The following is a 24,970-nucleotide window of genomic DNA, read 5'->3' on the forward strand; positions in this document are numbered from 1 at the left end:
ACCTCCAAGTCATTTTTGGGGCTACTTTGGAGTTGCCGGGATGAGCGTGTCAGAGGCGGAGAGATGGCGGCAGATCGCGGAGCAAGCCCAGGAAGAACTGCAGCAGCTGACGCTGCAGGCTCAGGGGGAATTACAGGCAGCTAAAGAAGAGACCAAGAAGGTGCAGGACGACCGGGTACAACTTGCGGAACAGGTGAGAGCGCTGCAGGAAAGGGAGCAGCAATTAAGGGCGGTGGCGGTAGACCTCCAAAGCAAGCTGGATGCAGAGAAAGCCAAGGCGGGAGGGACCCCCCCAATCCAAGTGCTGCCAGGAAGGAGAGCCGGGACCCTAGTAAGCAAGTTCAATGGAGACCCGAGGGAATATCATGGCTTTGAGACTGAAATCGTGTATGCTCTTGAGCTGCACCATAATGAGTTCCCTGATGATGAGCACAGGGTAGCGTTTATTGTGGAGCACCTTACCGGGGCAGCCAGGGAGTGGCTAAGACCGTTAATAGCAACCAAGAATCCTTGCATGAAGAATGTCAAACAATTTCTAGAAGGTTTGAAAACGATGTATTCCTCCGATAGTCATATGGACCAGACCAAGGAGGAACTTCATAATTTACGCCAAGGAAATATGACAGTTCGCGCATATTGGGCGAAATTCACCATGCTGGTGCACAGACTGGGGTGGCAACTAGAGTCGCCTCCTATGCAAGCGGCGTTCTACTTGGGTTTGCACGAGGAGGTGAAAGATGAGCTCTCGAGAGGTCCAAAGCCCAGTACTATGGATCAGCTGAGCAAAGCGGCTCTGGCAGTGGGGGTGAGACAGGAATCCCGGTGGAGCGACAAGCAAGCAACGCGCGCAAAGAGGGCTTGGTTCCCACGGTCGCAGGAAAAGCCACCCCCCCAACAACCCTGGCAAGCCACGCCTGGGGCCAGCCAGGACCAGGAACCCATGCAGATTGATAGCGCGCGCGCGCGGGCTTTTCAAACCCCAGCGGCGCCAAGACGCAAGGAGGGAAAGGGCGGGAATTGCTTTCTCTGCAACTCCCCCCAGCATCTCGTCAGAGACTGCCCACATCGCAGGGAGTGGCAAGGAAAGGCGGGAACGGTGGTGCCCTCCCCCACTGACGCAGCACCACAGCAGGGAAACGGGAAAGCCTGGCTGCAGGAGACAAGGGGCAGCAGCCAGGCACAGTCAGCAGACAACAGCCCCAGCCCGCCCACCCGCACAGAGAGGAGCAGAGCCAGCCCACCCCTCCCAGAGCAGGAGTGGTTCTAGAAGTGACGCTCACGCTCCCAAATGGCTATCCCCTGACGGTACTTGCCCTAATTGACAGTGGGGCGTCAGCGAACTTCTTCTCGAGAAACTTTGCAGAACAGCACCAGATCCAGCTTCTGCAGCTGGATTTTCCTCTGCACGTGGCAACCATTGACGGCAGAGAGCTGCTGGGAGGGGCCATCACTCATCAACCCCCCCCATGAGAATGACGGTGGGAAGGCACTCAGAGACACTGGCATTCAACGTCACCACCATCTCAGACCCCCCCATCGTCTTGGGCATGAGCTGGCTGGCGCGCCACGACCCCTCCATCAGTTGGCACCAGAGATGCATCACGTTTGGATCGGACTTTTGTCTGGAACATTGCATGCAGCACCAACCAGGGGAGGGGCCTCCGATAGCCACGGTGGCCACCATGCACGTCAAAGGGGGTGAGGCGATACCCAAGCCGTACTGGGACCTGCAGGAGGTCTTCAGCGAAGCGGAGTCCGACCACCTACCCCCACACAGGCCTTTTGACTGCCAAATCAACCTGGTGCCCGGGGCAACTATACCCCCAGCCAAGCTGTACGCCATGTCAGACCAGGAACTGGAGGATCTGCGCGCTTTCATCGACAAGAACCTCAAGCGGGGGTTCATCAGAGAAAGCAAGGCAGCAGGGGGCAGCCCGGTCTTCTGGGTGGACAAGAAAGACACACAACAGCGCCGCCTGGTGGTGGATTTCAGACGGCTGAACAGCATGACGGAACCGGTGGCTTTCCCTATGCCCAGAGTGGATGATCTGCTGACAGCAGCACGCAGGGGCAAGATCTTCACCAAGCTCGACCTGAGGGGGGCGTACAACTTGATCAGGATCCGGGAAGGCGATGAATGGAAAACCACGATGTTCACGCCTCTGGGCTCTTTTGAATATCTGGTGATGCCCTTCGGGTTGCAAGGGGGCTCAGCATGCTTCCAGGCCTTCATGCACCACGTCCTGGGGTCCCTACTCTTCAAGAACTGCTTGGTCTTCCTAGATGACATCCTGATCTATTCCAATGACCCAGTGCAGCATGTGAAGGATGTCAGGGAGGTGTTGCAGCGCCTGAAGGAGAACCACCTGTATGTGAAGCTGGAGAAGTGCAAGTTTCACACCAAGGAGGTGGACTTCCTGGGCTACAAGCTGTCAGACAAGGGGCTGGCGATGGACAAGGACAAGGTGCAGGCCATCCTGGACTGGCACAGCCCCAGGACGCGCAAAGATGCCCAACGCCTACTAGGCTTCGCCAACTTCTACAGGAAGTTCATCAAGAACTTCTCTCGCGTTACGGCTCCCATCACTGACTGCCTGAGAGGCAAGCAGAAGTTCAGGTGGACACCAGAGGCGCAAGCAGCGTTCGAAAGCCTCAAGAGGGTGTTCGCCTCGGACCAGAACCTGTTCCACGTGGTCCAGGACGCGCCCCTACGCATTGAGACAGATGCTTCTGATAAAGCTGTGGGCGCCATTTTGTTGCAACTGGACGCCAACAGGGAGTGGAGACCCTGTGCCTTCTTCTCCAGGAAGTTGACACAGCCCGAGCGCAACTACACGGTGTTTGACAAAGAACTTCTTGCGATCCACGCGGCGTTCAAGCATTGGAGACACTTCCTGGTGGGCGCCAAGCACCCCATCCAGGTGTGCACAGACCACAAGAACCTGGAGTTCTGGAGAACGGCCAGGGTGCTCAACCAGCGGCAGATACGGTGGGCAGAGTTCTTCTCGAACTTCAACTTCTCCATACACTACATCCCGGGGGAGCAGAATGTCAGGGCGGATGCCCTCTCCCGCAAGCCAGAGTACATGGAGGAGGAGGCGCCACCAGCACCAAGGCACATTTTCCCCCCGTCAGCATGGTCCTGCGGAGCAGCAGTGGTGAGCGAGGCAGAACTCACAGCACTGACGGCAGCGGATGAATTTGCCAACCGCATCTTCAGAGAACTGAGAGGGGGGAGGGAGCAGGCAAAGGACTTTGCAGAACGCAGGGGGCTGCTTTTCTACAAGGGTGCACTGTACCTGCCCACCACCCAGCTTAGACGTACGGTCCTCAAGCAGATGCACGACAACCCAACGGCGGGTCATTTTGGAAGGGACAAAACCGCTCACCTAGTCATGAGACACTTCTGGTGGCCAGGGGTGAGGGAAGATGTTCGAGACTATGTACGGGGCTGTGACACCTGCCAGCGGGCAAAGGTGGTCAGAGCAGCGCCAGCAGGATTGCTGGAGCCCTTAGCCACACCACACAGGCCGTGGGAAGTGGTGTCCATGGACTTCATCACAGATCTGCCTTCTTCCAGGGGCAAGACCGCAGTGTTGGTGGTGGTGGACCTCATGTCCAAAATGTGCCACTTTATACCGTGTGCCAGGGCGGTCTCTGCAGAAGAGACAGCCAAACTGTTTGTTGATCACGTATTCAGACTGCATGGATTGCCTTTAAGGGTTATTTCGGATCGTGGCCGCCAATTTGTTTCCAGGTTCTGGCGGCGGCTCATGAACCTCCTGCAGGTGGAGGTCAGCTTGTCGACGGCTAGACACCCGCAGACCAATGGACAGGCGGAGAGGGTCAACGCCATTCTGCAGCAGTACCTGAGATGCTACGTCAGCCAGCGGCAAACGGACTGGGTGGATCGCCTGCCACTGGCAGAATTTGCCTACAACAATGCAGTGCACGTCTCCACAGGGGTGTCACCCTTTAAGGCCAATTACGGGCGCGACCTCAGATCTTTCCCAGAGAGGGAGGGGGAGGAGGAGGAGGAGGGCCCACAGGCTGAGGATTGGGCAGAGGAACTGGAGACGGTGCACCAGCAGCTCAGAGAACACTTGGAGAGGGCCAAGGAAGCGTACAAAAAGGGGGCGGATCGCCACAGGCGACAAGGGGAGGTCATCAGGGTGGGAGACAAGGTTTGGTTGTCCTCGGAGGGCCTTCCCACCAGAGGGAGGTGCAAAAAGCTGGCACCCAGACGGCTGGGCCCCTTCACGGTCACGCAACAGGTCAACCCGGTGGCATACAGGCTGGCACTGCCAGAGGATATGAGGGTGCATCCAGTGTTTCATAGATCGCTGCTGTCGCCGTACAGGGAAAGCAGCAGGCTCCGAGACAGCGAACAAACCCCCGAGGGAGGGGGGGAGAGGGGAGGCAGGGAGCAACTCAATGAGGCCACGGCCATCCTTGATTCACGGAGAGGGGTGGGGGGCCTGGAGTACCTCATGGCATGGGAGGATGCTCCACCGTCACAGAATGAATGGGTCCCAGCCACTCAGATACAGGAGGAATTCTTGGTGGAAGAATTTCACGCCCTCTTTCCCCACAGACCCAAGCCCTGGCACATGGAAAGGGAGGGGGAGGAGGAGGAGGCACGGGAGAGCAGCTCACCATGGCGCTGGGAAGCGGAGTTTGAGGAATCGGGAGACGAGATATGGGTGTCACCGAGATCCACACAGTCAGAGGCAGAAGCAGATTGGCAGCACATTTTTACCCCCACCAGCTCGGACGCCACGGAATTTTTGGGATTCCAGCCCTCCCAGGCGGAAGGGGGAGCCTCGCAGGACTGGGCGGAGGTGTTCACACCAACGGGCTCGGAAAGCACTGAGTTCTTAGGCTTCCAGTCGTCACCGACACCTGGGGGGGACCTGGGGAGGGGAGAAGGGGAGCTTGGGAGGGGGGTGGATGTGAGGGACAGGGGATATCGCGAAGTCCCTCCCCTCCTGAGTTCAAGCCCATCACCGACCACACGGGAAAGCAGAGGGAGCTCAGATTCCAGTGGGGAAGCAGGAAGTCGGGTCCGAGGCTCAGGCAAGGTAGCGGAGCCAGGGTCCCAGGTGGGACAGGAAGGGGGAAGTAAGGGGGGGAGACCCATCCCCCCAACTCCAGAATTACGCCGGAAGAGGAGGGGAAAGAGGATGGGGCTTCCAAGACTTTTGTGCTGGGGAAAGACGCGCCAAAAGTCACTTGGAGGTTCTGATACCGACTGACCACATCACTCCATGTAAATAGCAATGACTTCAGCACTGTAAATACGCAGCACCAATAAAAGAATAAAATGCAGAGCTGCGTAGCGTCGTTACTCTGAAGTAGTCCACTCAGGCCACTGTGACAGATCCATAGATGGACTGATCTATATATATGGAGTGAAGAATGTACAGAACAGTTTCTTTTAAAATGTTCTCAACAGTACACTAAGGAAATAATGGTGGTGGAGGGGACTCTTGAGAGTCCCATGGACTGCAAGAAGATCAAACCTATCCATTCTTAAGGATATCAGCCCTAAGTGCTCACTGGAAGGATAGATCCTGAAGCTGAGGCTCCAATACTTCGGCCACCTCATGAGAAGAGAAGACTCCCTGGAAAATACCCTGATGTTGGGAAAAATGGAGGGCACAAGGAGAAGGGGACGACTGAGGGAGAGTGTTCTCGAAGCTACCAACATGAGTTTGACCAAACTGCGGGAGGCAGTGGAAGACAGGAGTGCCTGGTGTGCTCTGGTCCATGGGGTCACGAAGAGTCGGACAGGACTAAACATCAACAAGGAAATAATATTCTACTTTAGTTACAGCTGTTGTTCCCTTTGACAGGGTTTTATCCATTGGTTGCTTAAGCTCACACAGCTGATCTTTCTCTCCGTAGGGTCAAAAGCATCCTGAACAATAGGAGCTATTCTGTATGGGCCTGTATGGGTCTGCAGTGCAGGGGATGAATTGCCTAAATTTGGGATATTCCCCTTTGCACTGCAGCCCCATATTAAACAGTCCACATGATTTAGGCATCCAACCAATGTGAGATGGTTTTAGGGGTTCATAGAGATGTGGTGGGGAGGTGCCAGAAAATAAAGATAATGTGCACAAGTTGCTGCCTGCTTGAGCAGCCATCCAACACAAGCCATAGTTAATGCTGTTGTATGGTACTGAGTTTAGGGCAGGCATAGGCAAGCTCGGCCCTCCAGATGTTTTGGGACTACAACGCCCATGATCCCTAGCTAACAGGACTAGTGGTCAGGGATGATGGGAGTTATAGTCCCAAAACATCTGGAGGGCCGAGGCTGCCTATGCCTGGTTTAGGGTCTCTTTCATTTTTCCTTACACTCATCAATAGAATCCCATTCCTCTTTGTCTTTCAGAAATTCTTATTGAAAACCGCTGGTCAAATTGGCCAAAGAGGTCATATATTATACAATTACACTTACATTTTCCATGTATTGGAACTGATAAACAGTTTCATAATTCCCTATCTGTACTTGTAAATTGAACATTGATTCACATTTCCTTTACACTAGATGAGTAGGGAGGAAACCCATCAAGATTTTGGCATGTTTTTCTGTCAATCACCTTTGAAAGCTACAGTAAAAGTTATAGTGACTACTTATCCTACCTTGTCTGGCTGTGTATTCATTGTCTTCAATTAATCTTGCTAGTCCAAAATCAGCAATCTTGCATATTAGACCATTTCCCACCAGGATGTTTGCAGAACGCAGGTCTCTATGTATGTAATTCATTCGCTCAATGTAAGCCATTCCTGCAGCAACCTGTTGGATTTACAATACACTCTACTTAATAAAGAACACAGAACCTTGACATGAGTACATTGTATTAAGCACATAGTCAAAATTTACCTGTGCTGCCATATCCACTAGGTTTGGCAATTTCAAAGCTCTTCCTTCTCCATCTTTTAAAAAATCTAGCAAACTTCCTGCAATGGAATACAAAAAAGGGTTTAAAGAGGTTTAGGTACTCAGTGCTGGACAACACACAGACACTAATGTTTTTGATTGAATGTAATGATACTTTTTTTTTTTAAAGTGCAAGTCATACAATTTATGGAAGATTTCTGGTAAGATAACCAGATGGAGTTTACAGAGTTACAGAATCTGAAATGGTAGATTAATTCAAGTGAACTACAACCCTAATTTCATACTTCAAACCTATTACCAGATTTTCTAACACCTAACTATCCCAACCTAAAAATCTCCTGATGTATATTATTATTATGACACCAGCATAAGATTATTGTGCTGTCATAGTTGCCTGTATGCTCCATCTTAAACATTTATGGGCATATAGTCATGAAAATGATTCATGAGAATCCTTCCAAAAATATTATTGGAGAAGTTACTATATGCCTTGTTTGGACTGGCCATCATGTCTTGCTCACACCTTTTCTCACTTAATACCATTCATTAATTTACATTTTAATATACAGTGAAAGATACATAGTTGCATACAGAGATAGGTGGGCAAACAAATGTTGAAAGTGTGATGTCTTGCTGTTTTGACACTTGGCTGGGATAGGGCTTTGAGATTTCTTTACTTGGGGTGCCTGGGTTCTGGCGAGTGAAATTCATTTTGAGCAACGTAGAAATGTGCATCTTGAGAAACTGTTATAATTTTCATTAACCTGGCTTGTGTGCCACACAGAACCAAACTATGTCTTCTGTGCAGTTGTTCTGGTTCTGTGCTGCACTCTGCTAAGCCATGGCTTGACTTTGTGTGCAGTAAGAACCTGAGGTTCTGATTTAGCTCTCTAGATTAACCATGAGCTGTAACCACAGTTTAGCCCATGGGTAGGCAAACTAAGGCCCGGGGGCCAGATGCGGCCCAATTGCCTTCTAAATCCAGCCCATGGACGGTCCGGGAATCAGCGTGTTTTTACATGAGTAGAATGTGTCCTTCTATTTAAAATGCATCTTTGGGTTATTTGTGGGACAGTGGACAGGCTCCCTGCTGAAAAAGTTTGCTGACCCCTGGATGGTTTACTGTTTGTGGTTTGTCTGGGAGAGCTAAACTCCATCCTGGGTCTGAACCATGGCTTAGCTCAGCACAGAAGCAAACTTTTTCGGAAGGGGCAAAGTGGCCATGACCTCTTCTCTAGGAAACTACATACAGTGGAACCTCGGTTTATGAACACCTCGGTTTATGAATTTTCGGTTTATGAACACCGCGGACCCATCTGGAACGGATTAATCCATTTTCCATTACTTTCAATGGGAAAGTTCGCTTCAGTTTATGAACGCTTCAGTTTATGAACAGACTTCCGGAACCAATTACACCCATGCTTCAGTTTATGAACGCTTCAGTTTAAGTACTCCGCGGACCTATCTGGAACGAATTAATCCACTTTCCATTACTTTCAATGGGAAAGTTCGCTTCAGTTTATGAACGCTTCAGTTTATGAACACCGCAGACCCATCTGGAACGGATTAATTCATTTTCCATTACTTTCAATGGGAAAGTTCGCTTCAGTTTATGAACGCTTCAGTTTATGAACAGACTTCCGGAACCAATTGTGTTCATAAACCGAGGTACCACTGTACTGTATTTTTCGCTCCATAAGACACACTTTTTTCCTCCTAAAAAGGGGGAAAGTCTGTGTGTCTTATGGAGCAAATGTGTGGTCAATTGCTGGCTCCCTTTCCGGCCCTGCCCACTTGCCCAGGCCTCTATTGTTGAATGCTCTGCAGACGGAGGCTGTTTGTTGCCCCAGCGACATGTGACTGGCTGATTACATTATCTGTCTGGAAACTGTAGAAACGGCTCCCTTTCCTTTCCTAAAGAAGCTGCAGAACTATGAGTTGAACCCCATAAAAACAGGATTTTTTCCCTTTGCAAAGTAAGCTCAACAACTTTGAGCTGATCCTTAAAAAGGGCTTTTCCCCTTTGCAAAAAGAAGCTGCACAACTGTGAGCTGATTCCCCCCCCCCAAAAAAAACAAGGCTTTCCCCCTTTCCTCCTCTGAAAACTAGGTGCATCTTATGGAGCGAAAAATATGGGCACTTGGTTTGCGCTAAGCCTTAGTGCAAAGCAGGCCAATATATCATGTCACCAGGATGTATGTGTTTTTCATTAACTATCACCAAAGTTACCTCTCAGAAGCAAATGGAACATCTAGCAAGTGTATTCAGTAAACTATGTTTCTGGATATAGAATACAAGACATTAATATATATAATAAACTTAACAAGATATAGTTCTTTTATCCTTAAATGTAAATGCAGTGGGAAGTGTAAAACAGCTTAATAAAGCCCCCTTTGCTGAAACACAATAGAAGAGAAAACAATGTTTTACTCTGAATTTACAACTTTTAGTATCAGTTTGCATGAAATCAGAGCAAACACAACAAAGAGCAGTCTTTAATAAGATCAACCAACTTTGCATGAATATTTTTTAAAAGGTAAAAGATGCCAGTGCCCATGCATGGCTAGCTCATCATTAAAATGAGTTCTCACCACCCTAACAATACCTTGCAGAGGGCTTCTATGCAGGTAATGTATTTAGAAGGTCAGTTCAGAATGCTTCGTTAAGCATTCCCTGATGGAGAAAGTGGTTAGATCGCACGACAATGCCTGAGCTCAGCAAATCCATGGAGCCACAATTGCCTTAGGAAGTGGAAATCAATAACTCTTTCCATTTAAGAGAGAATAAGATGGAGTAATATATAAAAATTTAAAGATACAGTGTTAAGGGAAAATAGCCTAATATAGATTGTAGAGCAGCTAGGAACAGCAAGATGGGAAAGAAAGAAATGGGCCGTTTTTCAACACTGAAATGACAAAAAGGGTTAAGTGGTTGTGATAATAATATCACCAATCTTAAAAAGGGATTTCTGTTCTTTGTTATTCTGTAAGAAGAATGTAGCACAGAGGCAAGGGTTAATCTTTTGTGCCCTGAACCATAACAGAATCATCCATGTCTTCAAAAACAAAAGTAATATCTAAAGTGCTAGATTTTGCAAAATTCTTTTAAAAAATGCTTTCTGTCCTAAACAAACAAAAGCAGATGTTCATCTCTATGATAACATGGTTGCCAGGAAATGCTCAGAGCAGTCTGAGAAGGCATGCGGAAAACAATCTGACAACAAAGTGAAAACACAATTAAAAATACATAAAAGTATGTTTCCTTTCTAGCACTTAAAAATAGCAACTTAAAACTTTTTGCTAGATTGCCACCCACAATCAAGCGGGCATAGAAAAATATGCATGCAAATAATTATATAGAGAGCTATGGAGGGGTTTTGACAGTGATATGCAAGGAGATTTTGTGCAGTCCTCACCATATAGCAGAAGCAACAGGGGCAGGAAGACAGAGGCATTTTTAATGCTCTGGGACCAGAAAGATTTTAGTGAAGAAACACATTCTCTCCAAGAAAACATTGCCATTTGTGAAACAAATGCCCTTTCATGTGAATTTATATTGTGTGTACCTACATAATTTCTTTTATGCTGCCTTGTGGGGAATAGTACTATTTTAGTGTTTTGGGTAAATACATGATTTAATTAAAGTTGATTAAATTAATTTCAATATGTTGTTCAATGGGGCTTCATGTTTATGCATAGCTGCCAAGTTTTCCCTTTTCTCGCGAGGAAGCCTATTCAGCATAAGGGAAAATCCCTTTAAAAAAGGGATAACTTGGCAGCTATGTGTTTATATGATGAGGGATTCAAGATTGTTAAAATGAATCAACAACCCTCATTCACTCACGCAGGTAACCCTGGTGTGTTCTGATCAAGACTATCAGGCTAAATTCTAATCCCCACTTACCTTGGCACCCTCAAAATATCTAATTCTGACATGGAGCAAATGGCAACTTTTACACCCTCCAATTAATCAAAGGCAGTTTTCTTTACTCATTAACAGTTTAATTAATGAGTAATCAATTAATTCAACACTCAAAGAAACCAGAGGCCATGTTTATACTATACAAAGAGTCAATGCAAGAATAATTAAAGGAGGCATTCTCCATCGCTGCTTCAACAATGAAATGGGGAACAGTGGGGAAACATGTAATGTAGAGGCTCAGGTATAACATGCTGATGGCAGGTCAAATCCTCCTTAAACTGCCCTGTGAGCAAGCAGAGGATAGCAATGATGGGCAGCAAGCAGAGGGCAGTGCTGTGAAATGCCAGAGACAGCATACCCACCAAGACATGAACTTCATCTGGGGGAATAGGCTTTGAGCAAGACATTCTTTTTCAACATAATGGTGTAGTCAAACCTAGGTTCTCGAATGGCACCATTTTGAAATGTTTCACCTCCTGAATGCCGAAAACCCGGAAGTGCTCCGGTTTCTTAATGTTTTTTTGGAACCCAAACGTCCGACGCGGATTCTGCTTGAGTGCAAGAAGCTCTTGCAACCAATTGGAAGCTGTGCCTCGGCTGTCGAACATTTCAGAAGTCGAATGGTCTTCGGGAACAGATTACATTCGACAACCGAGGTTTGACTGTATCAGACTACAGTCAGGGAGACTCTAGTTTAAACAATCACTTGGTCAATGAAGCTCAGTCAATGTGTGGCCTTAGTACAGCCAATCTGACCTGTTTCACAGGATTGTAAGGGGATAAAATATGGTTGAGGAGAACTTATTTATGAATTGCCTTTTACAGCAGTCTCAAGGCAACATTAGGGACCCAGGTGGCGCTGTGGGTTAAACCACAGAGTCTAGGGCTTGCTGATCAGAAGGTCGGTGGTTCAAATCCCTGCAACGGGGTGAGCTCCCGTTGCTTGGTCCCAGCTCCTGCCCACCTAGCAGTTCGAAAGCACATCAAAGTGCAAGTAGATAAATAGGGACCGCTCCGGCGGGAAGGTAAACGGCGTTTCCGTGTGCTGCTCTGGTTCGCCAGAAGCAGCTTTGTCATGCTGGCCACATGACCCGGAATCTGTCTACGGACAAACACCGGCTCCCTCGGCCTATAGAGCGCGATGAGCGCCGCAACCCCAGAGTCGGACACGACTGGACCTGATGGTCAGGGGTCCCTTTACCTTTTACCAAGGCAACATGAAACATCTAAAATAGATTTTAAAACAGGGAAAAGGAAAGCAACTGTAAATGAAATATAGGCTTAAAAACATCACAAAATTAACATAGAAGGCAGAGATCTTTTCATCCAGCTGAATAAACTTGCTGAAAAAAAAAATTCTTCAGTTGTTTCTGTTGTATCTAAACTGGGATGCTGCTTCATAAAACAGGAGCAGCCACACTGAAAGCCCTGCTTTGAGTCTTGATAGTTTTGAGACCTGAAGCAGAAACTCTCCTGCAGAATGCAGTGACCTACTGGAAATGTAACGGTTAGAGAGGGTGGTCTGCCAAGTAATCTGGTCCCTCTAACAGCAGAACTGGATTGAGGAGCCCCCCCTGGAATATGCACATGCTCCTTCAGGGAGAATGCAATCACATCCAGAACAGGCAATTTACTGACTTCTCAAACCTACCACCAGAGTTTCCATCTTGCAGGAATACAGGCTCATTTTATTAGCCTTCATTCAGCCCAACACTGAATCCAGACACTGGTCCAGGTCCTGCTCACCCATTCCCAGTTCCGATGTTATAGAGCAGGCACCTCCAAACTTCGGCCCTCCAGATGTTTTGGACTACAATTCCCATCATACCTGACCACTGGTCCTGTTAGCTAGGGATCATGGGAGTTGTAGGCCAAAACATCTGGAGGGCTGCAGTTTGGGGATGTCTGATATACAGAAAGCTAGATATAATCATCAGGGTACTAAAGACACCTTGCTTCAAACCTTCTAAACTCACTTTCAGTGGTCTGTGATACCACACAGCTCTAGTGTCAGATCTCTGGGAAACACTCTTCCAAAATCATATTCCCTAGAGATAAGATGAGAAACACTGCAGAACAGTGCCCCAATATGCATCTCTCATACAGTCCAGAAGGTTACCATGATTAATGGTATCAAAAGCTGATGGGTGATCCACCAGGAGTTGCACTTCCAGTGTTCCTCTCTTGGTAAAGGGTGGCCAAGGCTGATTCAGTCCCAAACCCAGGTGTGAACCCAGATTGGAATGAGTCTAGAAAACCAGTTTCCTCCAATGATGCTGGCAATGGCACCACCACAACCATCTTGTAGACCTTGCCCCAAAAGAGGTATTTGTGACTAGGCGGTAGTCATTGAAACACCATCAGGTCTAGGGTCCCCTCCCCTGAAGTGACCATGCTACTGCCTCTTTCAAGGTGCCAAGCATCACCTATTCCCACAAAGATGTGTTCATCACACTCTGAATCCACCCAGTCTTGTGTACATCATCACCTTTTGTCACTATTTATATCACCCTCAGCTCCTTGGAGAGAGAGAAAAAACGCAATAAAGAACCATTACTTCAAATGGGTAGCTTAAAAAAATAATAGGTAAGCAAATGGTTGAAGGTGATGCTAATTTGCATTAATCAATCTAGAGAGTAATTCCCGACTCACATCTACAAGCAGCATGGTGTTAACCTACCTTTGCTCATATATTCTGTGACAATGTAGATAGGTTCTTCGGATACCACAGCATAGAGCTGGACCAGTTTGTCATGTTTTAGCTTTTTCATGATCTGAGCCTCCTCCAGGAATGATTCTGGGGACATTGTGCCAGGCTTCAGAGTCTTTATTGCCACTTTAGTATTTCCATTCCAAGTACCTACAAAACACCCACAAATGCTGTCAGCAGAAACATCCAGTGTCTGCAGAACTCACAAGACTCTACAAGAATAGAAGTAGCGAAGATCAGTGAGTGAGACATCTAAGAAGCAGTGGACATTAATGAGGCTGTGCATTTTTTGGTTGCCAGTTACTGTAATCTAGATCCATACACTGTAGTGGCCAAAGTGATGAATTCACATATGCTAAGCTGATTTTGGCTTCTCTATTATAAACTAAGTGACCAAAGACAAGCCCTTGATCTTAGGCTAATCTACTTCATACTGTTATTGCATAGCTGAGACACAGCCCAGAGCAACTTGGAATAAATTTTTCTGCCTCTATTGTTAAAAGAGGCCATAATTTTTGAGCTCCTTACACAAATCAGCAGAAGTCTAATTTAGTTGACTAAATAGTGCAGACTGATATTTCAGTGCTAAAATTAGGTCCATTTATTTGAGGGAATTCATTATAAAAAGACTTCCTAATGGAAGAAGAAGAATATAGTCATACCTCGATTTAAGTACGCTTCAGTTTGAGTACAGTACTTTCAGTTTAAGTACTCCACGGACCTGTCTGGAACGGATTAATCCACTTTCCATTACTTTCAATGGGAAAGTTCGCTTCAGGTTAAGTACACTTCAGTTTAAGTACTCTGCAGACCATCTGGAACGGATTAATCCACTTTCCATTACTTTCAATGCGAAAGTTCGCTTCAGGTTAAGTACACTTCAGTTTAAGTACTCTGCATACCATCTGGAATGGATTAATCCACTTCCCATTACTTTCAATGCGAAAGTTCGCTTCAGGTTAAGTACGCTTCAGGTTAAGTACAGACTTCCAGAACCAATTGTGTACCAAACCGAGGTACCATTGTATATATATAGCTTTGGCCAAAACAGCACATTACATAGTGTTTTTTTATTTAAAATAAAACACAGAGCTAAGGAATTCATTCACTCTTAGTTCTGCAATGAACCAACAATGGTGAGTGTGTTAATGCAGGAATTCACATATTAGCTCAATACTTTTTTGGTAATATTTTATCTGTTTGTTGCCAAAGGCTGTTCACTAGCTATAGATTCCGCCCCTCCTGAAATGAGAGGCACTTATTTTGATCCAGAAGAGAAAGCTGGATCATAAAGGGGCTATGCTGACATGTCTATAGACGTCAATACACACAAGCAACTTGTTCTCACGTATTCTGCAGAATAGGGAAGTCTTCATGCAACTCCAACCCCCAGGGTTGCTTAGCTACATATTTGAAACCAGGAACAGGTTTGATAGGAACTGAGGCAGTAGTCACTGGCAAGGCATCATGACCAGGGCTGGTGCTAGGGCTTTTTGCGCCCTAGGCAAAATCACCTTCTGGCGCCCCCCCGGTGCATGCTTCATGATGCATGCGTCATGCCCCACGCACAATGCCGCTGACGCCCCTGTGCCCCCTCCATAGGCGGGAGGAGCGCAAGCCAAAAGGAGAGCTCAGCGCCCTCCCGCCTATGGAGGGGATGCTGTGAGCTCAGCGGCGGCTGCAGCGAGCGAGCGATGGTGGCAGCAGCAGTGCCCATAGCTGAAGGCGCTGAGCTCTCCTTTTGGCTTGCGCTCCTCCCGCCTATGGAGGGGATGCTGTGATCTCCTCAGCGGCGGCTGCAGTGAGCAAGCGGCGGCGGCAGCAGCAGCGCCCATAGCTGAAGGCTTCAGCTATGGGTGCTGCCACCGCCACCGCTCGCTTGCTGCAGCCCCTCAATTTTCATGCCCTAGGCAACTGCCTAGTTCGCATGAATGGACACACCGGCCCTGATCATGACTATTTGACCTCCTGTCACTGGTATCGCTGTGGCTTATCGGCAGGGTGAGACGTGAGGTGGTAGAAAGGTCCATGTGGTGCAAATGCATGAGCAGAACCAATCTCCTGCTCCCACCAGTGTGTTTAATTAGCTCATTGCCATCTCACCCCTCCTCCGTAGCAAGCTGCAGCAATGCAGGTGACAGGTCAGGTAAGCAAAGATGTCCTACTCCGCTGACCACTACAGGACAGAGTGAAGGTTTTTTTCATCACTACAATGATGTCTCCTAGTGTAGTGCTTTACTTTTTCCCATTGACATGTGGTAGCCACACATATATATGTGGAAAATTGAATTTGGGGACAACCCTTCGGCGAGCTTCAAACAGCCCCATCCTGCCTGACCCTGGGTACTCTGAAATCTGGATCAGATTTTGTCCCTTTTCAGATGTATTTCAAATTATAGGTCATTTACTTTGTTTCATAGAACTCAATAGGAACTATTGACAAACTAGTCAGTACATATTTGCATAGCCCCAATCTTGATTTCATTTCTGGGACCAGTTAACAAATGCTGAAACTTGGGAACTGGTACAAAGGGCTGTATCCAACCAAATACAAAGGATATGTACTGTATTATCTGCCTGCAGTGCTAAAATAAATTTCTGCAATGTCAGTGTTGCAGTTTGTGACATTGCACAAAGGCAGCACTTGGTGTGGTCTGCTCAAAGCCCATGTGGACTTGCATAGGTAGCAAGTTGACAGACTAGGCATCTAGAGACCATATTAAAAATTTAGATTTAGGTGGTACTAACTTTAGATTTAGGTGCTAGATTTATTTCACTTGGTTTAATGATAGCTTTCTGATTTTGAAACAGACAGGGTTTTATTTATGATGGTTTTTAAAGTTATCTATCCCAAACAGAACAGTTTCCGCTGCCTTACCACTCCACACTTCAGCGAAACAGCCCTGACCCAGCTTCTTTTCCAGAAACAATGAATCTCGTGCCACTTCCCATGCATCCTTAGCCAATCCGACAGTTTGTGGAGTGCAATTCGATGCAATCACAGTTAAGTTAAAACATAAACCATCAGCTTTTTCTACAGGGAAGGAAATTAATAAAAGAAATACTTATAATCCACACAGTTATTACATGCACAGAGAAAGATGGAAGGTGGTTTTGTCCTTCAGTGCCAATGCTCACTTAATTTCGAGGTAGAAGGCTCATCACAACCTTTACATAATTAACAGATTAGAGTGCGTAAGGCTTGATTCTTAAGCTGAAGGTAGTTTGTCAAACCTGACATATAGAGCCAGGAGAGCATATGAGATCATCTTTCTTTCTTTCTTTCTTCTTCTTCATCATCTATAAATTACTCAGTGCTCAGAATGAAAGGTTTTCAAAGTCAGAAGCATGTTATCCTAAGTAATTGAAGACATCTGCTCTTTGATGTTGCTGGTCACGGCTCATTTTGCTTCCACATTCCATCTTCCATTCTTGCCCCCAAAAGTTGGGAGACTATGGGATATATATAGATATGTATTTTCTCTGCATACCCATCCATACTTCCCCAAACTGCCCATTTCCCAGTCTCTTGATCAACTGTAGTGACTCTCGTGGAATTTCCCAGACATCTTTGGTTTTGACAGACAGATCAGTAAGCCTTGGCATTCCTTTATGACAAGGGACTACTAAGCGGCAGCAAAGACCTGCAGCTCTCTCTGATGAAGCAGAAGTGAAGCAGAGGGAAAAGAAAAGAGTAAGAAACATGAAACATACACAGGAAGCAAGAAAAACAATGCTAGTAAACAAGTTACATCATTTGTTAGTTGCATTCTCCCCCAAAAGCTCGAAGATAAACAAACTGTACACTTAAAACATTCACTTTTGAAATATTCACTCAAGGGCATTTATTAATCCCATTATTTGTTTGGCATAAGGAGTGGATAAATCATCTCTTAGTTTCTTCCTATTACTGCAACATCCTGCATTTATGGGAAACTGGCATAATGCAGTTAAAGATATTCATTTAATACTGTATGACTTGATAAATTATTTATTCGTTAAAATTTCAAATTATTTAACAAGTTAAAAAAACAAAGCAGCACATAAAGTAAAAATCCTCACACCTCAGTCTAACTTTATTACCTTTATGAGAATCTTACTTTTTATAATAAAAAGTGTTTTAAGTTACAGATTGTGGTTTGCATTGAAAGAAGAAGCACATGCTGATGAGATTTGTGTTTCCTTTCCCTACCCCAAGCCAAGGAGGCCATGAATGGATGCCATACATGTTACATCATTTTGTATTTGAATGTCACCATGAATGTATTTTCACAGTAATGTTGATCTTTAGAATGGTTGGCATGACAAAAGTCTGCAGAATTTTTTGAGCTACAAGGAAGCATGTGGGGCAGGTGAGGCTGCGAAAATAACTTTAGCTTAGCAAGTCCACACAAATGTGTGAGCTCCTGAAGATGAGCTTGCAGCCACTTTGCCCTGTCCTGATTCTAAAACTTGGCTCAGCTTAGCATAGCAGCAAAAGGGACCAGGGAGGAGCAAAATGGCTGGGAGCTCCATTCCAGGAACCTGCGTGTTCAGGCAGTCTCGCCAAACCATGGTTTGGCTTAGCATGCCCTGCAAATCAGCTCCCTGTCTGTACACAGACAATCACAGATGGACTGATTGTAAAGTTATCACCTCAGTAAACTAAGCTAAGCTAAACTAAGCTAAAATAAGCTAAACTAAGATAAGCTAAACTAAACTAAAGGACCCCTGGACAGTTAAGTCCAGTCAAAGGTGACTATGGGGTTGTAGTGCTCATCTTGCTTTTCAGGCAAAGGGAGCTGGCTTTTGTCCACAGACAGCTTTCCGGGTCATGTGGTCAGCATGACTAAACCGCTTCTGGTTCATGGAGGACCATGATGGAAGCCAGAGCACACGGAAACACTGTTTACCTTCCTGCCACAGCGGTACCTATTTATCTACTTGCACTGGCGTGCAAGTAGAACTGCTAGTTTGACAGGAGCTGGGACAGAGCAATGGGAGCTCACCCAATTGTGCAGATTCAAACCCCCGACCTTCTGATCAGCAAGCCCAAGAGGCTCAGTGGTTTAGACCGCAACACCACCCACTCCCAGTAGTATCTGCCCCAACTGCTTCCTTGTAGTGTTACTTTTTATTATTTTTTGCTTCTTTCTTACAATGTGCTAAGAGGCTCCAAGTCAGGAATTAACACAAGTAGTGAGGACAAATATTGAAAAGCAGGAAGAGGACATTTAAACTGTAGGATTGTTTAAAAAAAACAGCTATTTGATGGGCTGCAGTATCTCCTGGATGGCTTTATCTAAGATTTAAATGCAGTACTGGCTACTGGATTGTGCACTACTGGGTAAATATATATGATTTACTTGTCATAATTGGTGCTTTAGGAATAAGGGACATGGGGAAACAAATGCCCAGAAGCAAGTTTGTGGTGCCTTGTTTTTATTTTATTTTTAAAGCTGGCATTGATTTAAAACTAATATGGCCCAAAATGATCTAAGCCCCAACTATGTGAAAGAAGGCCTTCTCTCATCCAACTTGCTACAGTTTTAAGATCAGTAGGATAAGCACTGCTTATGGTCCCAAAGCATAATGAGATTCATGGGACAGGAGTTTGTGGGTAGACTTTCTCTAGGGACCCTCTCTGTTGAAATGACCTCCCATCTGAGGTGTGCCTCATTATGACATTGATAACCGTTTGGTGGCAGGTGAAGATGCACCTTTTTGGCCAGGTTTTTGCAGTGTATCAGGCATTTGAATTTCTGCTGTTGCTGCTGGTTCTATCTGAAATTGAAATCTGCATTTTGTTTTATGCTGTTTTAATTTTATTGCTGAATTCTTGCTTAGGTTTGTGTATGTCTGCCCTGGGACCTGGTTGAAGAGCAGATTATAAATAAATGATACATAAACGTTTTTCTTTTCACCCATGACTGCAGAAATACATGGGTATCAGAAAAAAAATCAATTAATGGCTATTAATACAATCAAGTTTGTTCTTTGGAGCTGATAGGTACATGTTATACCTCTATCATAATACACAGGAGCCTGACCTAGAGTTTGTAAATCTTTTAAATGGGGTTTTCTGAAATAAACATGGAACAGATGCAGCAAACTTTTGCAGGTAAGGAGAAGAAAAGGGAGAAATGGTGGAGCTTGGGCAATTAATAGACAATTCAGGATGGTGTAGTGCCAGGATATGTGTGGAGGATCTTGCAATTTGTTTACGAGCTACCTCAAATCTAGGCACCAGAATTTTCAAGACTGCTTTCCTAACACTATTAGAATTTGCAACATGGCCAATTATGTTCCTAATGGAAACAAAACCATAGCTTGAGGCAGTTTTTTTGTATTTTGTTTGTTTGTGACCTTCATAGGAGAAGGCCAGGGGGGTGGCGAAGTCTAAAAGAGGAAGGAGTATTGGGACAGAACACATAGCTAGGAGCTGTAGAGGAAAAGAGCGGACAGCCATAACTGGCAGTGGCTGGTGAGGTGGAGTAGAAAGCAGCAAATAGCTGCCACTGACAGGGAGGGGAGGCCTGCACCCTTATGAGTGGGCAGCAGAGACAGGCAGTGGCTCATGCAGCGACCATGCAGATACACTGCTGGCAAATGTAATTGACCACACCCAAAGAGACTGATGCTGGCCATTCATCAGCAGCACAGCTGCACACCGCAGGGAGAAGCTTCGCCCTGCTTCAAATACCCTCAAACAGGCCCACCTTTAAGTTTAAGCAGCTTCCCGGGATAGAAGGAATTTCAATAGATGTGGCTTGCATGACCATCTAAATCTGCTGAAATTCCTTCTTCTACACAAGTATTAAAAGTTTAAGAAGCCCTGTACCTAGAAAACAAAACAAAACTGGCTACCCCAGACATCCCACCCTCTCAGTTTCTGTTCAGTGGTGGCAATTTACTGCTTTCCATTCTATCTCACCAGCCATCACACCTTGATTTGAAACAGCCACCCAAATTTCTAGGCTGAAGCCAATGTCTTTGCAGCCACATATTTTCCTACCAATGGCAAAAAATCGGTCAAAGATAACATTTCCAGCACTACATCAATAGAAGAGCTGAGACTAGAAACCAGAAAGTATTAGCATATGAAAGTCTGAATGTGTATAGGGATAGAATAAATAGATCTAAGAAGCAAGATTGAGGGCTTTGGTGCAATGCAAAACAGGGAGGCAATGTATGAGAATTAGACGTAGGATTAATATTAAGAAATAGTTGAAGCATAAATTGTCAGCACTCCTCTAGTTAGCATAACCTTTAGGCCAAGCAGAAATAGAAGGTCAGATTTTCTTTTCAGAGAAGCTCTGAGTAATATTACAAACAGAAATAAAATGATGCAGCAATAATCCCAAACAGATTCCCCCTCCCCCTACAGTTTATGAAACAATTTAAAGATCGAGCAATCTTAGGCACCATTATAGTTATGATATCCTAGACTAGAATGAGCAATTTTAAATATAGTTATGAATAAATTTACTTAAAAATAATTGTAGGAAACATCTTGAAGACAAGAACTTTGCAGAATATTTAAAGGTGTGTGTGTGTGTGTGTGTGTGTGTGTGTGTGTGTGTATGCACATTTGAAACAACATACACAACATAAAAGTGTGAGGAAACTATTTTAAAGGATTAAGCAAATTATACAGACACACATTTCTAACTATTTCACAGTTGTGCTACAATGCAAAGTGTGGATTATTACTAAAGATATATGAAAATCAATGTAATAAAACATGCATGTTAACTATAATGTACAGTACTATCTGGACAGAAACAGCCTTACTACAGTTATTCATACTCTGGCAACCTCTTGTTTGGATTACTGCAATAAATTATATGGGGCTGCCTTTAAAAATGATTTGGGGGGCACTTAGGGGGTGTAGGATGGGGGAAAGGTAAGTGAAGCCTTTTTGTACAAGCAGAAGTCTGGTTGCACAACATTGGACAGCATCAAAGAAAGAAAAAATACTTATATGCTGCATAGCTAGCAAGAATTATCCAGTCAATGTTCCCAATAGTTTCTTTGTGGTTTTGTACTCTAGCAGTGTAATTAATGAAGAACATTGCTTATGTAGTGCAAAGCTGCTTTTATTTTCTTGGTTTTTTTAAGGAAACTGTTTATTTTCTCTCATCAGATATTGCTGTGTTACATTTGGAACAGTTTAATGTGTTTTGCAATTTTATCTGTTTGTTATAATTGCATATTCTATTGTTGCAACCTGCTCTGGGACCTCATGCTGAATAATATCGAAATTATTGAATGAACGAATAATTCATTAATATTTTATAAAGAAAAAAGTTCTATATATCGTACACTATTGATATCTTATAGGAACTGAGAATATATACCAAACATTTATCTGCAAAATTACCTGAATAATGCTGAACAAGCTGTTGAAGAGTTTCAAACTGTGCCCTGGTTGTAATGTAATATCCTCCATTGTCAAGTTTGCGAATTTTATAATGTTTGACATGATCTCCTTTCATATCGTCCCAGTCACGAATAGACAATGAATAGGCACCTATTAAACAAGTTTTAAAAAACTACATATAGTCAGAAGTAAAGGAAATAGTCTTAATTCAAACTAAACGTAATTTAAATTCTTTTGATAACATATTACAGTCCAAAGGAAAAAAGGACCACACACTGTAATTAAGGTTAAGGTATAGGAACCCCTGACCATTAGGTCCTGTCATGACCGACTCTGGGGTTGCGGCGCTCATCTCACGTTATTGGCCGAAGGAGCCATTGTACAGCTTCCAAGTCATGTGGCCAGCATGACAAAGCCGCTTCTGGCGAACCAGAGCAACACACGGAAACGCCGTTTACCTTCCCACTGTAGCAGTACCTATTTATCTACTTAACTCTGACATGCTTTTGAACTGCTAGGTTGACAGGAGCTGGGACCAAGCAACAGGAGCTCATCCTGTCGTGGGGATTCGAACCGCCGACCTTCTGATCGGCAAGCCCTAGGCTCTGTGGTTTAACCCACATCACCACCCGTGCAATTAAGGCATAATTAAGGCATCATATATGCTAAAAGAAGACCTTGCTGGATATACAAATTTACAGCTACAACTTTCAGTATTTTAAGATAAGTGATACCTCTATATTGTGGTCAGCTCTGAACAACAATTATAACACCTATATAGTTTTGTTTTTTAAATCAAGAATTGCTTGACTGTTTTGAATTGCATGACAGTTAAAAACTCATGTCCAGGGCATGCTTTAAGTGATGGCTTAAGCAAAACTAAAAGGAAATCATACTATAAATGCTATCTATGTGAATAGGATCCCTTCATCTTCAACCTGCCTCCTCCCCTTCTTTGAAATATATACTGTATTATATTGATACACTTGATCAAATTCTTAAACAATTTCAAACAGTGATTTGCTATTTATTGAGTCAAATATGAATTTCTTTTTCCGAAATTCTTTGCAAAATTCCACAAGCATGCAGCAAAAGTTGGAGAAGTCACCCCTTAACCCTGCAGTTGCTTTTCTATACTCAGATAATTTAGGAAAGGCACTACAGAAGTAATGTTTTAGATATGATGATTATTCAATACCAAATACTGGTAAACTCAACATTGACACTCATAGGTCACACACACACAAAAAAAATCAATGTATGTATGATAGATTAGGTTCCACTTGTTATCGGCTCAACGCTTTGTAAGCATCCATCCTCCCCCCCCCCCGGGTTTACTTAAGAATTAAAATACTGGCCACACTACCTTTGGTGGTTTCACTCTCACGAATCAGAAAAGTTCCTCGAGGATTTCCAAATGTTAGCAGCTGCCTCTCAGCATCCTTTCGTCCAAGTTTGCCAAAGTACCATCTACCAAACACCAAGAAAGAAAATTTCATTTTAAATAGAATGCTGAGCAATATTATTTAATTTGTACAAACAGGAGGTTATTTAAGGGTGATTTGTGAGGATCTTGTGCCCTGAAAATACAACCTGAAAACCTGTTATGGATAGTAAATGGTACAGGACTCTTATGGAAGCAGAAGATGGAAAAGGACAACTGCAGTAGCAGTCAAAAGTATGGTTCACCTCATGAAAAGTCAAATCATGATATAATGGAGGTGTGGGGAACTTATGACCCTCCAGATGTTGCCAAACTACAACTCTCATCTCCTAGCCATTATCCATGTTTGCTAGGACTTATAGGGAGCAGGCTGAAGGTTGCCTACCCCAGTTTAGTTTGAAGCAGGCTCTCTGAGGAGAGTTCATGGCCCAATTTGATCCTCTCTGATGGTTTTGCGTCTAAGTCATGGCTTATCCAGTGGTCTGAACCTGGGCTCATGATTTAGCTCTATTCAGACTAACCATGAGCTGTAACCAAGGTTTCCTCTATGGCTTATGAAAGAGCTAAACCATGAGCTGACTTCAGGCAACATACTAAGCCAAGCCATGTCTTAGCTTTGTGCAGTGCAGGGAAAGAAAAGTAATTGATCTCTCTGAGAGGCTGTACACTCATGCATTCACACAAAGCCATGGTTTGGCTTAGCATGATGCATGACTCGTGCCAATATGAACAACTTGTACCTGTGGTGACAACTGCCAGGACCTGACCCCTGACATTTATTTGAAATGCACAATGCAGAACAGAAGGATAGTCAAAATAGTTTCCAAACTGAACCACTTATACTGGCAGATCTAGAAACCATTGACTAAATATGCATGTTTAAGATTTAAATTTTCAACTTCAATAGCCCTTGAACAAAAAATGCAGCAAAAATTTCCCATAGCATTTACATTTAAATAGTGTAGCCACAATTATAAAAAGTTTGTTCAGTTTGCAATTATTACACATTTATCTATAGTGAACTGGCTTTGCAAAATTTATACAATTTGTCTTCTGTACTGACATACCAACTGTAACATGAAGGACACTCAGGCCAAGAAATTTCGGGTGCTCAAGCTTTGACCTAATGAGAATGAGTTTAGTTTCCCCCCCTTCCACTAATTTACCCAATTATTTATCACTGAGCTGAAGAAGGAAACCAATGTGAAATTTGAAAATCACCCCAATCAATCACACATAAAATCTTTTGCACTTTCTTTAAGCACAGCTTTAAACAGTTTCCATAAAATTAAAAAAGCATACTCCTCTGCTTGGATGGAGTCAACTGGAGCCACATAATTACTGGGAATGTAGCCAGTTTCTCCTGTAGTCAAAGAACGGGCTTCCCACCAGTCTCCTTCCCTGAAAAACAAGAGGAAAAAAACAGTAAGAGAATTCCCACTCTGAATTTAAAGCTACTTACCATAAACTCTTATCGACTTAATTAGACACCCTTCATTACGGAGTTCATTATGCATAAAAAGAGAGAATTAAAGGAACAGGACAGAAAGAGTCAGAAAAGTGACAGAAGAGTCAAATGTGTATTGAAACTATTTATTGGGTTTTATTTTGCTACCGCTGCCTAGA

General features: G+C 44.6%; 1 protein-coding gene across 27 annotated transcripts in view; it reads right to left on the reverse strand.

Moving 5' to 3' along the window:
• FYN (FYN proto-oncogene, Src family tyrosine kinase) overlaps positions 1-24,970 on the reverse strand; it is a 120,099-nt gene that overhangs the window by 6,410 nt on the left and 88,719 nt on the right. For 15 of the 27 annotated variants that reach the window (XM_035109094.3, XM_035109105.3, XM_035109106.3 and 12 more), the window contains 7 exons: positions 24,647-24,745; positions 23,267-23,370; positions 21,901-22,050; positions 17,030-17,194; positions 13,509-13,688; positions 6,890-6,966; positions 6,649-6,802 (listed from right to left, as the gene is read on the reverse strand). In XM_035109094.3, coding sequence (XP_034964985.1) covers positions 6,649-6,802; positions 6,890-6,966; positions 13,509-13,688; positions 17,030-17,194; positions 21,901-22,050; positions 23,267-23,370; positions 24,647-24,745 — 929 coding nt within the window. Of the gene's footprint in view, positions 1-6,648; positions 6,803-6,889; positions 6,967-13,508; positions 13,689-16,416; positions 16,573-17,029; positions 17,195-21,900; positions 22,051-23,266; positions 23,371-24,646; positions 24,746-24,970 lie in introns of all 27 variants that reach the window. The other 12 variants (XM_088667252.1, XM_088667251.1, XM_088667254.1 and 9 more) reach the window with 2 other exon arrangements.

This window comes from Zootoca vivipara, chromosome 3 (assembly GCF_965207765.1).
Source record: "Zootoca vivipara chromosome 3, rZooViv2.hap1.1, whole genome shotgun sequence".
Classification (NCBI taxonomy): Eukaryota; Metazoa; Chordata; class Lepidosauria; order Squamata; family Lacertidae; genus Zootoca; species Zootoca vivipara.